Source organism: Mixophyes fleayi, chromosome 6 (assembly GCF_038048845.1).
Source record: "Mixophyes fleayi isolate aMixFle1 chromosome 6, aMixFle1.hap1, whole genome shotgun sequence".
NCBI classification, from domain to species: domain Eukaryota; kingdom Metazoa; phylum Chordata; class Amphibia; order Anura; family Limnodynastidae; genus Mixophyes; species Mixophyes fleayi.
In genome coordinates this window covers 31,487,334-31,502,148 of record NC_134407.1, presented here as the reverse complement: position 1 = coordinate 31,502,148, position 14,815 = coordinate 31,487,334, and the positions used below count along the sequence as shown (strand labels likewise).

The 14,815-nt window shown below is 40.5% G+C and overlaps 1 protein-coding gene across 3 annotated transcripts in view; it reads left to right on the top strand.

Moving 5' to 3' along the window:
* ADGRA1 (adhesion G protein-coupled receptor A1) overlaps positions 1-14,815 on the top strand; it is a 493,506-nt gene that overhangs the window by 85,698 nt on the left and 392,993 nt on the right. For all 3 annotated transcript variants that reach the window (XM_075216183.1, XM_075216182.1, XM_075216184.1), the window contains one exon: positions 11,042-11,113. In XM_075216183.1, coding sequence (XP_075072284.1) covers positions 11,042-11,113 — 72 coding nt within the window. The remainder of the gene's footprint in view (positions 1-11,041; positions 11,114-14,815) is intronic.

Below are 14,815 nucleotides of genomic sequence, written 5' to 3'. Positions count from 1 at the left end.
TTAATCAGGAGAGTAAGGGATGCTGGACTATCTTTATTACACGTGTGACTCTGGCACAGTAAATATTGCATCTATGCTTGATCTTTTTCATATAATGAGGACTTGGACAGTACAGAAAACATCCCATGGAAAGTGTAGACAGATATCTGATCTCCATTAATTATAAGGAGGTATAACAATTAAGTATTTTATTGGAGTTCTGCTAATCAGGGAGAGCCTCCATAAATGCACTGTCGTCTATTTTGCTCCCAAGCAAATCTATCCTTTGCTTTGTGATTAAATAAGAAGATGCTAAATGTTGCACTCCCAAACTATCATCATCATTTATTTATATATTAACACTAATTCTGCAGCGATGTACAGAGAATTCACTCACACCAGTCCCCGCTCCATTGGAGTTAGCAGACTAAATTTCCTAACATACACACAGAGAAACACGCAAACACAGGAAGAACATACAAACTCCAAACAGATAAGGCCATGGTCGGGAATCAAACTCATGACCCCAATGCTGTGAGGCAGAAGCGCTAACCACTAAACCACCGATAAGCTTCTTAAGCCATTTTATATGCACTAGCAGGTCATTTTTGCCCACTAGTCAATGCATTTTCTTTCATTTTATAAATGTACTTTTCTATATCAAGCTTGTGTAAAAAATCCAACGTATGTTAAAAAAAAGTATCTTCATTCTTACCAATTGTCAATTTACTGAAACTTTGCAGTACTGTTTAGACCATAAGCAGACATAGGGGCTAATGCAGAGGTGGACACAAAACAGGAATAACTTTTAAACAAAGAGCATGGGAAACAAGTGTATATCCACCCTTATGTAGAGCCTTACGTAGCTCAAGATGTGTCCGCCTCTGCATCAGCATAAGTGCACCATATATGCCTCCTTACAAGCATATATGTGTGTTTCTGCAGGTCTGCCTGAGCCGTATTTGCGTGAACTGGCCTTTAGTGGACTCAGCCCGAATTTGCACAATCCTTCCATCCCCTCTCCAGGTGCATGCAGGAGTCTGCATACAAGCATATGCATGTGACTACTTTCTGGGCATGTGCAGATTGATTTCACCCAAGATATGCTATGCAAACTGTCCCCACTCTGCATGAGCTTCATAGTATCTGCCATACATACTTTTTCCCAACATAAAGGTAATGATACTAGGGGCGAGTGGGGACATAAAGTGGCCCTGGAGAAAAAAATCTGAAATGGCCTCATGTAGGCCGGACCAAACTAACTAAAGGTGGGGCCAGCACAAAGTAGGTGGGGTTACCACACCATTAACCCTAGCCACAATGGTGGTAAGCAGGGCCAATGCCTGAGATGGGGATAACAGAAGAGGTATTGTGGTGGTACAAGTACCAGCAAGATACTTATTAAGAACGGTTCCCTTGTAAAGAGAATCTTTAAGCTGGCGGGGGTTACTACAGAGAAAAGGACCTATTGATTTATTAAAGGACCTTTCGTCCTTTATTAAATCTGCCCCTTAGTACATGCAAAATCTCCGAAGAGGAATCTTTGACCCACATGCACTGATGAGTTTTGAGAATGATGAATAAAATGTAAATTGTGCTTACCTGCCATTCTTAGGTAATTGTGGTATCGGACACAGATGTTCCTCTTTTTTGTACATGTCACGTCTGACCGGCAACCACAGGTTCTGCCTACCACATTGACTCCAGCAGAAGAGAAGGAAAGGTGTGAAGAGGGGAGGATATGGTACACATACTGAATTACAGACAGAGCGACAGACACAAAGGGTTGGGCCACCAAGGTGCAGACACACACGGGGGCGAGGCAGGAGATGCATACACACGCACATACACACGCACATGCACACGCGCACACACACACAGAGACGTAACTTAGAATTCTAGCTCCTGGGGCGAGAAAGACAAATGCCGCCCCCCTAGCCCTCAATTTTAACCAAATGAACCTAAATATTACTAACTTGCGCCCCTCTTCTTGTTGCACATCCCTAGTTACGGCCCTGTATACACACACACACACACACACACACACACGGACAGAGATGTACTCACACAAAGGGGGGAGAGGGCACACAGACAAAATTGGAGTCATCGAGGGGGAGCTAGAGACGGGGTGTCGGAGACAAAAAACAGAGACCCACAGACATAAAAGGTGAGAAAAACATGAGGTGGAAATGTAGTTTGTCTAGTGCAGGTTAACAAATTAAAGCAGCATCAGCCTTACCCAATCCCTGTCCCCTGTAAACTTGTAAACCTATCAGGTTTGTTCCCAATAAAGTATAGTAACTTAACAACTTTCAGTAGCAAAGTACTATGAACCTGCAGTTAGTAATGTGCTCCCATTTCTTGCATCTGTCCATATACTGTAAACTATAGTCTACCGTAAGTGGTATATTATTCAGTGGTGACCAAGGCGGGAGAGGGGAGGCTATTCACATACTTCAAGCAGGAAAGTATATAGGGAAAGACGTGAAATAAAATCCATTAATTATATGAGATAATTACTTTCTTGTAATTAGATATCTGAACACTTTCAATGCTATTGTACATATGCCATAGTTCATAAATGATAAGTAAATTACATTTTTCGCATACTTCATCTTCTGCCTGGACAGTCTGAGCCATTAGAGAAAGCTTGGCGGCCAGCCCGAATCATGAATTTTAGGACCAGACTGGCCTGTCTTGCTCCTCAGATGGCCCCATTACGTCATGGGGAGCCATCAACCTACTAGGAAATCTCCCAGCAAGGTCAAATCCACCTCTGAACGGTGCTGTAATTTTCAGGGACCTTGAAGATATTAAATCAATAATCATACAATTTTACCCTTAACCCTTCAAATCCTCAAGAGATTGAGGACGTTGTTTGAAAACCTTTTCCTTCAGTTATCCCCAGAGGAAAAAGTCACATGGGCTTAAATCTGTTGACTGTGTCGGCCGTGCCACTTCTCCCCTTAAATGAAACGCCCAGGGAACATTTCTCTCAACACTCAACACTCCAAGCAAACGTCATGCTGTGTGAGCTGTGGCCCAGTCCTGTTGAAACCACACATGTTCTGTATCTACATTGTCCAGTTTGGGGTGCAGAAAGGTCTCCAACATTTCTACATACCGGTCAGAGGTCACAGTTACCGATGCACCACCTTCCTCAAAAGAATACGGGCCGATCACACCAAAGTCAGCAACTGCACACCAAACAGTTACAAGAGGAAAGTGGAGTGGTCGTTCATGGTTTTCACAAATGTTACGTTCAGCCCAATATCCAAAATTCTGCTTGTTTACGGCTCCACTGACATGGAAGTGAAGCCTCATCGCTACTCAGAAGAACGGCTGCAGCAGCAACCTGTTCAAGACTTTTCTCACATAGGGCTCTGCGCTTGGCATAATCTCCCTCACTTAATTCTTGAACCATCATCATTTTGTAAGGATGTAATTTTAACTTGGCATGTAAAATTCTCCTCAAACTTGGACATGATATCCCCAGTGCCATGGCACGCTTATGAGCGGAACCTCTTGGTTATGCTGAATGGATGCTCTCACTGCTTCCACATTTTCTGGCGTTCTAACGGTCCTGTCTGCCAGGTGATTTTCTTTTCAGTGTAGCTCCTATTGTCCAAAGATTAGAAATCCATAGCAAAATTGTTTTACGATCTGGTACTGATGCATTTCGACCAAGTGCGAAGCGTGTACGGAATGCTCTCTGTGTAGTCACAGAACGGTTGTTCTCATAATACGCTTGAACAACAAAGCCCCAATGTTAACTAGTCCAATATATGATGGGTCCTAAAAACGGCAGAGCCTAGCCTACCAAATTAAATCTACCCCACCTCTTTGCACCCACTACAGCTCACGCAATGCCCCCTCGAAATATGGGAGATCTTTATGACCTACCCCATCATTTACTATTTTTCTGACTACCCTAAAGACTACCATGGCACAACAATATTTTTGGGTGCCACTTTTTTATTTCTGCTGAGATGCTGCTCTACCTGTGTATTGTTGGATCTTGCTTTCTCAAAGCTGGTCAGTGTTGGGGTTTCTACCTCTAATTACCTGCCATTTTTGTTTGGGTTGAACCCAAAAGTACTACATGATTTCCAGGATATAACATTAATAAGAGTCAGATTAATGACAGTAATAATAAATTAATAGAAATTCATAAATTAGGATAAAACTGGAAGATAGTGTTACACAACATGCTGGGGCAGAGAAAAGTAGAACCAGTCACAGTTAAATATCAGAAGACATTAAGTAGACACCATAGATCTGTCAAAGCATATCCCATGTCATCATAATAATAAAGGCAGCAGCGTTATCAGCCTCTGATATTAAAGCAGTCATTACTGACTGGCATTTCTGTGCAGCTTCTGGTGGTAGGGTATGGTTGGAATGAGGACAGCGAAGGTTGAGGGATGAAACGTGAACCAGTAACTGTAGAAGTCTTAAAACAGTTGACTGCTGGTAACCACAACTGTCCACCATTTTATTAACTGAGCATCCTTCCTCAGCTGGTTCTAGAGAAGGCTTTCATGCTACACAGGCACTCTTGTGGTTATCTGTCAGTTTGGAGTAACTGGGTGTAGCCTGGTGTTATTCTTTAGTGACGTGGAAAAAGACAGTTGTTACCTATGGTTCGTGCCACAATTCATTAAGGTGTAGATGGTGGGCACCTACCAGCAGTTGGCGCTACTGAGCACTGAGGTGCAGATTCTAACATGAATCTGGTTTTTACCAGGGATCCCTGCAAGGAAGTATGGACTCAGCTGCAAGAGGCGTGCAGATTGTGGCCCTCAGTGTCAGTCGCTGGAAGGGTGGACAGTGAACAGTAGGGAAGCAGGCCTGTTATGTAGCAGGGAACTGCTCTAGACAATAGAATGGTCAGCCAGCCGAGTCAGAACCAGGATATCGGTCAGAGCTAAATCAGAACCAGGAGGGTAGTCAGCCAGCCGAGTTAGAACCAGAATATCGATCAGAGCTGAATCAGTACCAGGAGAGTAGTCAGCCAACCGAGTCAGAACCAGGATATTGATCAGAGCCAAATCAGTACCAGGAGAGTAGTCAGCCAGACAAATCAGAGCCAGGATATCGATCAGAGCTGTATCAGAACGAGGAGAGTAGTCAGCCAGGCAAATCAGAACCCAGGGGCCTGATTCATTAAGGATTTTAAATGAAGAGGATTCTTATTTCAGTCTCCTGGACAAAACAATGTTACATTGCAAGGGGTGCAAATGAGTGTTCTGTTTTGCACATAAGTTAAATACTGCCTGTTTTTTCATGTAGCACACAAATACTTGATAGCTTATTTGTACACTGAAATTTAAAGTTGATATGTGTGTGCTACATGAAAAAACAGTCAGTATTTAACTTATGTGCAAAACAAAACACTAATTTGCACCCCTTGCAATGTAACATGGTTTTGTCCAGGAGACTGAAATAAGAATCCTCTTAATTTAAGATCCTTAATGAATCAGGCCCCAGGAGAGTAGTCAGCCAGACAAATCAGAACCAGGAACAACAAGAGAAAAATCAAGGAGCAGGAGAATAGTCAGGAACAAGTCGTGGTCAAGAACCAAAATGTAAAGTTAGCAAATGTAGGCGTTGGAGCAGGTAAGTGAACTAATACTCTGGCAGCCACATGCTGCCAGAGTCTGCTTTAAATAGGAGCTGAATGAGGTGGTCACTGAGGTCACTAAACGCCGGCAGCTACTGGGGAAAACCGTGTCCCGTTGTATAGCAATGGGCGTGGATGCTCAGGGAGGTTGAGTGGCCGAGTTAGGAAGTGGCCGTCACTTGCGTCTCATTGCTAGGCAAGGAGGCATGGTGATCGATAATGGCCAGAAGAAGGCGTTCATCCCTGCAAAGAGATATGAGAGAGGGAACGGCGCCTAACAGTCCGGTAGCAGCACCAATATCTGCAGCTCAAAATGAAATGGCATCCATTAAATCTTCTAAACAACCCTGTCCTTGGTGTGATAACTCCTCGACATCACTATGTAATTTTCCCCCTGCCTTCACAATTTTTTTAAATATTTTATTTTGAGCTCACGTAAAGTGCAGCCGCCTGCATGCCATATACGATTTCTGATATTGCAATTGTGATTAAAGGTTTCAAAATAAGAACGGTAAAAAAAACTAAATGATATCAAAACTTATTATGAAGGTAAGAGCCAAATAGGATTTATTGAAGCAGAGTATTTTTGGCTCTACAGCTATCATTTCATCAAGAGAGCAATCTGTGAATCAACAAGCATGGCAAGTACATTTGTAGAGATTATTGCTATTGTAAATGCAAAGCTTACATGTGTTCAAGCTGTTTATATGTTTTCAAACCATTAAACAGTAGACTGAACAGTCATTCATGTTTAATTGTTCGGAGAGGACTATTTGTTCTTGCTTCTGAAATACTGTAGGCGTAAGAAGTTTCTGTGGTGATGTACGGTTCGGTATAGCAATTCACCATTATATAGTCTGTACCTACAGTCTCTACTCTTAAAAGTAGCTGTAACTAGACAGCTGAGATACAAATTATGCAGAACAATTCAATTTAAGTTTTATGTATTTAGTTTATATTGTCCCTATATAAGTTATCATTAATGCCATTCAGTCCAGATTGCTAAAAATTGAAAAAGGTTTAAAGTGATCAGCATAGAGTACTCACATAAGGCCTGATTCATCAAGGCACGTATCTGCCGATTTTGAGTGCATCGTACGCAAAATCACTCTGCGCATACCCAGAACAGGAAGAAACGTCCAAGAAAGGACTCTTGTTCCGTGCGCTTGCAAGTGCAAATTACACTTATTACAACCTATGATTTCGTGGATTTCATGGGCAGGGAAGGGGCATTTTGCCGTAGACAATGTACAATAGGGGCGTGCCAAACTTGAGCACACGCAGCCATGTCAGACTCAAGTCCTAGGCATGTCAAAGTTACTTGTTTTTTGCTGTATCCTTTGCTCCAGCTAAAGGCCTAGTCTAAGTCCTGATCAGTAATGATGACTCTCTTGCATGCATGCTTTAACATGTGTTTGAAACCATGAGCAACTGTAACATGTATTTTTATAGTCAGTAGACATTAACAACATTCTAAGAAATGTTTTTAATGGAATTTTTTAAAAGAAAACAAAAAAGAAAAAAAACAAAACACTTTTTTTTAACCGTTGTATCATTAATGCCTTTATTATTACCATGTGACATTAATTCCATATTTGTTTTACTCTCCTGTGCGTTCTTGTGCAAATTTATAATCCACGTAGGTATTGGACGTATCTTGTAGCATCTTATGTAGTAGAGCACAGCAGACCTGCACCCATATTCAACAGCGCACGTATCTCCAGAGCCGTGCCTTAATGAATTTGTAGGTGCGGAAAGCCTAGAATGCGTGCCTTGATGAATCAGGCCCATACAGTATTGATGACAAAATGGTAATAAAGGTAATGGCAATTTATACAAAGCATTAATTTTATTGTTTTATGTTTAATACACAGGTGTGACTGACTCATTCTAAAAAGGTTCACTTTGGTACTAATTATTTTACCTGTTAATCTGCAAAAGGACCTGACAAACCTGCATTATTAGAGGTCCCTGAAGAATAAAATTCAGCAGCACTATGATAAGGGAATTCATGGGGAAATATCTGCATTACCTGTTATATACAACTCCTGGTTCAGTCTGATTTTTATACAGAAAGAAGACTGGCTGAAAATGACATAGATGGGGTAGATAGGGTTATGGACAAGACTTACTTTCACTGGCCAACATAAGTGACTTCTGATCCAAAGGTTTTGGCAGTGTATTACACGTGCTGAATGGAGGTAGGTATTGACATCAAAATCATTTACAGGTATATAATTATTATGTGCTTGAAATAATAATCCCTGACCCCAACAGGTCCTGGCAAAATTTTGAGGTCAATCCCTGACCTCCAGGGTCATGCACTGCCAAAATCTCTGAGTGTGAAGCTATGCTGATCTATCACCATGTACTAGTGCAGATCACCAATTAAAGATGTTTAATCGCATTTTTTTTTTCCAGTTGAAACCAAGATTATTTGCAAACATTGTTACCCTTTATGATAGTAAACAAGATTTAAAGTGAACTATGACAAGCTTACTCTGCCACTCTGTCGTTTACCAACTTTATAACATTTCTCTAGACTCTTCTCTACTACTTGTCATCTCTAACCAATCATACAATTTCGCTTGACCAAACCAGGAAATGTCTACTGCACACCAATGAAACGCCCCCAGTTATAGAAAGGTATTGCTGCCACCACCAGGCTCCTACACTGACTTACATTTCTTCATAGTTTGTAGCTGTTGCAGCACCTCTTAGATGGTAACGCTGGCTAAATCCTCCTGACAGCTTACTTTATATTTGGTTTATGGGCAATTTTCTGGAATTGTTCTGAATATGTAAATGTAACAATATGGAAAGGATAGGGGTTTTTTTTATATTTAATTGTCCCAAAAAAAAAAAAAAGTTTGCTTTTGTTTAGGTAAAATTTGCTTGGGTTGAATTAAAAAATTTACATTTATTTCAAATGAAACAGTACAGTGCAAAACCATGAAAATAGGCCTGATCATAGAGGTGTAACTTAAAGGGCAGTCTGCAGCCCCACGTCTGTGCCTTTAGGACCATCCCACAAGTATAGGTCTGTTCGTGTGTCCTTTGTTTAAGGGATAAGCTGGAAATCCTATTCGGTAGCACAAATTGTAGCAACGTAATCGATGCCCGTAGTTTACGAGGTGCCAGTAACACTGAAATTCATGGAGCGTTATCAAATTAAAAGGCTGTTAAACTGGGCCTGGTCCTTAATGTTAAGAAATAGAAGCATTAGCTATACAATTACTGCTGCAGCCATGTGTAGGATCATTTCTGCAGTTCACTGATTTAGCTGGTTGCTATGTTTATAGCAACCAGCATTGCTTCCACTCGCTGTAAGCATCAGCTGTACAATTACTGCTGCTGCCTTGCAGCTAATCTTTCAGAAAACTTCTGATTGGCTTTGCTGGCTTTATAAACCACTTCCTGTTACCATTCCAGTGCTGATGATAGTTCCTGCTTGACCTAGAGTGCCTTGTAGCCTGATCTGGTCTGCTGTTAAAGTTCTGTTCTAAGGATTCTCTGTATTCTCCTGCATTCTGACCTCGGCTTGTTAAGTGGATTAGCTATCATATCTCTACCTGCTCTGACTCCTGGCTTGTTTAAAGGAACTGCTGTCTCCTCCTGCATTCTGACCTGAGCCTGTTAAATGGATTTGCTCTCATATTTGTACCTGCTCCTGCTCCTGTCCTAGGCCTGTCTGTTACTCTGCTCTTGCCCTTGCTTGTCTGGCCCTGAGTTCTGCTATTTACATACTGGTTGCTCATTGCCTGCTTCTGTGTGCTGTCCATTCCACTGGGCAAGTGCCAGATCTTTCCACATTAACCCCTGCCTGTCTGGCTCTGCGTTTTGCCAATAACATCCTGGTTGCTCACTACCTCCTACTATGTTTTGTCAATTCCACTGGGCAAGGGCTAGAGCAACAGCTGCTTCTACACTAGCTTACGTTCTGGGAGCAACTGAGTACTGTAGAATGAAACAAGTTCCTCAAAAAGGAGGCTGCTAAAGGTGAATATCTCGAATAGTGGTTATAGCAGTTAAGGATCTCGCGTTACTTTGCCCTTAACACACTCCAACTTTAAAAGATATTATTTAGTGGCTCAGCTTACCCACTGTGTGCAATGGACTCTCTCACCTTCAGATAAGGTATGGGCAACCATAGAAGCAGAGATTATTCAAACTCCATTATTATTCTTCCTTTGGCTCTCATTATAACATCAACCTCCTCTAGGCAAATCTAACCCAGTGATATAATTTTCATTATCCATGTGGGATTACTACTCAAAATACTATCCTTTACCATCGATTGTACCTTCCTGTAATAACCCAGGATTTCCTTTAGATTGAGGGGATGTTTCTTTGGTTCTTTGCTGGTGGTATACATTTTTGGACTTAGAAAGAGCTAGTGGTTTCCTCCAGCTCTCTGATCTACAGGAAGAATTTTCTATTCCATCTAACTGCTTTTATCAATATTGCAATTTAGGCACTACTACCAGCCAGGCCAACCCATTCTTCACGGCGGATCACTGACCATGTTCATATCCGTCTGTGTGCGCCATTTATCTTAAGTCATTTTTACAATTTATTCCGAACTGACCAATACTGACCCGCAGACAAAAGAATTATAATGAGAGGCGAATGGAACTGTGGTAAAAGAAAATACAGTGAACAAATCTATTTGCATAAACTTGAAGGAGAACGTGTATAAACTATTGTATTGTACATCGTAGGCTTCTGGAGAGATATAAGGGACATTCATCTTATAGGAGGTTCCTCAGTTACAGGTAGACATTCTTCCTCCATACACCAAAGCAAACAAATCAGGCATATCATCACTGCTTGTGGCTCCTCCAGGTCAGCAATACTCCTTAACGAACCAAAGGAGGTGATAGCAAACAATGTATTGGTAAAGTCACATATAGGGCAAGAGAACTAGGCATAGCAAAGATATTGTAAACTGGAGTGTCCCAGTATATAATTTATGTTTTATAAAGGGGATTGGTAGAGGGATAAGATGTGGGAGGGGGGATTACAGGACTGCTTTTACGATAACAGGGAATTTGTCTTCCTTCATAAAAAGGCTGTGAAGAGCAACCAATAGGGTTAGGTATTCTGGAGAATATAGCAGAGACAAAAAAAATAAGTAAAGACAATTTTCCACTTTATATTGTGTAATATTGGGAAGTAACTGTTAATTCCTTCTGTCACCTTCTGCAAACTTAATCCCCATTCAGCCCCACAAGAATAAAATTGGATTGTTGGTTTATACACCAGCTACAGTTAGAAACCATCTCCCGCTTGGAGAAAGAGGGGAAGGATTGAGTCGCACGTACAAACAAAAAGCTATTGGTGAGCACTGGGACACATCTGAGAGCCACTGATTTAGACATATAATTTTTATGTGTGAGTATGACATGTCTACATTAACAACTTCTGTCTTCGTTGTAGTGATCTGTCTAATAACAGGATTGGATGTCTATCATCTGATATGTTCTTAGGACTCCACAATCTCCACAAATTGTGAGTATACTTGTACTGTGAATTACTTTCTAATGACCAATATTTATGCAGCCTCTGCTACAAATCATTGTTATTTAACAAATGCTTATATAAATACAATATTTTCTTTTAAATAAAATCAGTTTGTTTATCTCGCTAAGCTGAATGTATACATATTATATACTAGGATGCTAGAAATTTAGTATACTGTAAGGCTGTTGTCAGGCAATTTAATAGTCTCTTATTTCTTAACATATATTAATATTGTATATTTATAAATAGAATTTCAGAACAGTTGTTACACAGATATTACACACTTTGTAGCAATCTGGTGTAACAGGTAAACAGTGAACCAATTCACTCAAATACCCATGTGTCTTAACTTTGGGAACAGATCAATATCTCCAAATAAAATGGGTCAGGTTGATGTCTATGTTAGTTTTGGATGGTAAACTATTTAACAGAATGGATACATTCATTTACTTAAACCTATTTGTTTCTGGTTTAGCAGTTCATATTTTCTTTATCAGATGAATATGTGTATTCAGCTGCTGCTCTTGATTATAGGAGGAATCTTATTTAAATGAAATCTGTTATTGTGAAGATACCGGGTTTTCTGGCCAAATGCTACCCACTTCACGCCGGCTGGCCACCCACGGGTGCCTTCCTATGCCAGGGAAGTCTACCCAGTACCTTCTAGGATTCGTATAGTCACTCAGGCAAATGCAGTTAGAAAAGTACAATAGTACATTTATTGTAATAAAAACAACACTGGATTATTAGGTACACACAGTAAATAAATGTCAGGCAGGTTTACCCCACTAGCTTAAGGAGTCAGTCACCTGGCTGTCCAGACTTGGATCTCTCTCAGCTGCATAAGTAGACTCTAGTAGAGAACGACAACTCAAAACCAGATCTTGCACCTTCCATGAATGAAATCCCTGAATGAACACCACCTCCCCCCCCTGTATTGGCTCCATATATCTAGGGTCAAATTTCCACAGTGTTTTCCCTTCCCTGGGCAAACCCCTGGGTCTATTCTTAATCATTGATCAGTGTTGGACTAGGGGGGCTTGGTGAGGGGAATGAAGATGAGCTGTCCTTCCACAGAAACTCCCCTGCTAGATGGTCTGTTTGGAATAGTCTTCTGAGAACAATGGACACTAATTAGTTTAGCCCCGCCAGTATCTTTCAACCTGATCCCTACCCATAACCCCCTGGCTTCACTTTAAATCAATGAATAACAACCTCACTGCCATGTCATTAATATACAATACACAATATACATATTTACACTGAGGTACAATGTCCCCTTAGCCACATGTAAATAGACAATGCAGTTGTAGTCTGGTGGGCTGGGGAACAAAAACAAGGACTGTAAAAAGTACTATAATCCACATTATGTGAGAAACGAGAACAGGATGATTACAGTGTTTTCACACTTGTTTCATCACAGTCATCAACATTAATTTTCTCCATATTGTGTAAAGCTATATATGACTGTAGCTTGCAGTCTATTTCATTAGCAAGTAAACCCCTAGTTTTCTTTATTCAACACCTTACTGACCTTTTATAATTTTGTGATGCTTGGTGAAGTGTAGACAATGTAAGCTTTTTTCTAGGGAGCCCTTTGCACATGATCGTTAACTATGTACTTTACATAGTGCGTTGACAAAGGTTAAAATTTAACAGAACTTCATTATATTTTATGGAGCGTTATCGATTGCGAACGCTGCAGGCAATGTTAATATTGACAAGGAGAAGTGAAAGCTTGTACGAATCCGTTTGCTTGCATTAAATCCTGTTACAAAAAACATTTCTTGGGATGCAAAATTGTGAACACGTGAGGTATAAACTGAAATTCATTTTTAAAAAAATATAAGTGAATAGTTGTTCTCCAATGTAAAAGAAAACATGAAAGAAAATGTAGTAAGGTTTTAATCTTCACATTTTCCCATGGTAAAGGCTGAAGACAATGAGTCATCCTTGGGCTTGAGGATAAGTGAGGAAAGACAAGGATGATGACAGGCTAGGTTTGCAATTAACACCCGTTCATGCCTCTGTTCTGCTATACTGTTCTGATTTTAATGAAAATGAAATGAGTGACAAAGATTGCTATGGCCCTTGTAAAAAGTCAAGAGGAGCTGAGTATCGAAAACGCAGGAACATTAAAATTCGGGAGGGGACGTGATGTAAACCAGATCTCAAATTAAGGATGAGTTAATTTATACCTACCGCGTATTAGCCTGCCAGTGATGACATCAGCAGTAATACTGGTTAAAAAAGTAAAATGATAGTATTTTAAATATGTTAAATAAAACTTGAGTCAGTGGAATAATTAGATACTCACCAAAACATCCCAGAGCCAGGTAACAGAAGGAGACTTTATTTCCTTCTCACTATTTGCTTAAATCCAGATTGCAGCATTTTGAGGCCAAAGCAAAGTCTGTAGTTACATTTCTTTTATGGCCAGTAACATGCACCCTCTGCGTGAATGCCCTGAAGCTGCACAGTATGGCGGTGGGATTGAGAGAAACAACATCCAAAATAATAAGTGTCTGAGTGCGATCAAGTTTTCTAATGCATTCTGTTGCTGCCAGTTTCCAGGCTTCATAAATAAACATTGAGACGGAGAGATGGTAGTATAGTATAACATTGATGTATTAACCATTATATTTATGGTATATATGGTGTGTTCAAATCTACTCTAATTTCTGCACATATATGTAGCTATATATTTTATCTAAGTAGAATTAATGAGCCAGCCTGTTTGGGTTCCCAGTATGCAAACCAAGGAAAGTTGTTAAAAAAACAAACAAACAACTGAGTTCTTTATTTAAAGCAAAAAGCACACAGATAATAACATGATGCAGGTAATGATTAATATAGATAGCTTAAGTCCATATACTCCACAGGTAATGAATGCCAGGTTCCAAGAATTCAATATAATGACAAAAGTGATAGTTGGATACTGGAAAATCCACATGAGGTAGCAGCAGACACTGAATAAAGTAAAATGTCCATTTGCCGTTAGCTCCTGTCTATGAATGACAGGAGCTAAAAGCTTAATTATATGTTGTGTGTAGTAAAGGCTGGATAATCACAGATGAATGCTAAAAGCCCACAGAAGGAGTATATACGAGGAAGGTCAGTAAGCCAGGGTCAGAAGCTGGGAAATCCACAACAGAACCAAGGAGCAAGCAGAATCAAGTCAACAAATCCGAAGTCAGGGTCAAAGTAAAAGGTGCAAAACGATAAGCAAAGCAGGAGTCAGATATGAAGAGATCAATCAGGAACAGATAAAAGGAGTACTAAGAATGAGATCAGGAACAGCAATAATTGATGAACTGCCACCATTGTGCTGGAAAATACAGACTTTAAAGGCCAGGCACAAGTGATCAAGATCCAGATCAAATGATGAAGACATGCAGCATCCACAAAGGAGATGATGTACTGAAGATAGAGGCAGATCGTGACACAGACGTTGCCTTACTAAAACAGTTACTGCAGAAATAGGAGGGTCTTCATATTTAATGTACACTTACCTGCTTTTTGGACACTGGAGAATAGGTCCAAGAGACAAGTGTGGGCAGCGTGACGACACAATGTGAGTTATCATAGTCTAGCTCAATGCTATTCACATCAAATCGCGTTATCAAGGCTCCCTCCCCCCACTTCAGGGCAAAGTGCGGCGGGATCTGGGAGAGTAACCTACCTAGGAGT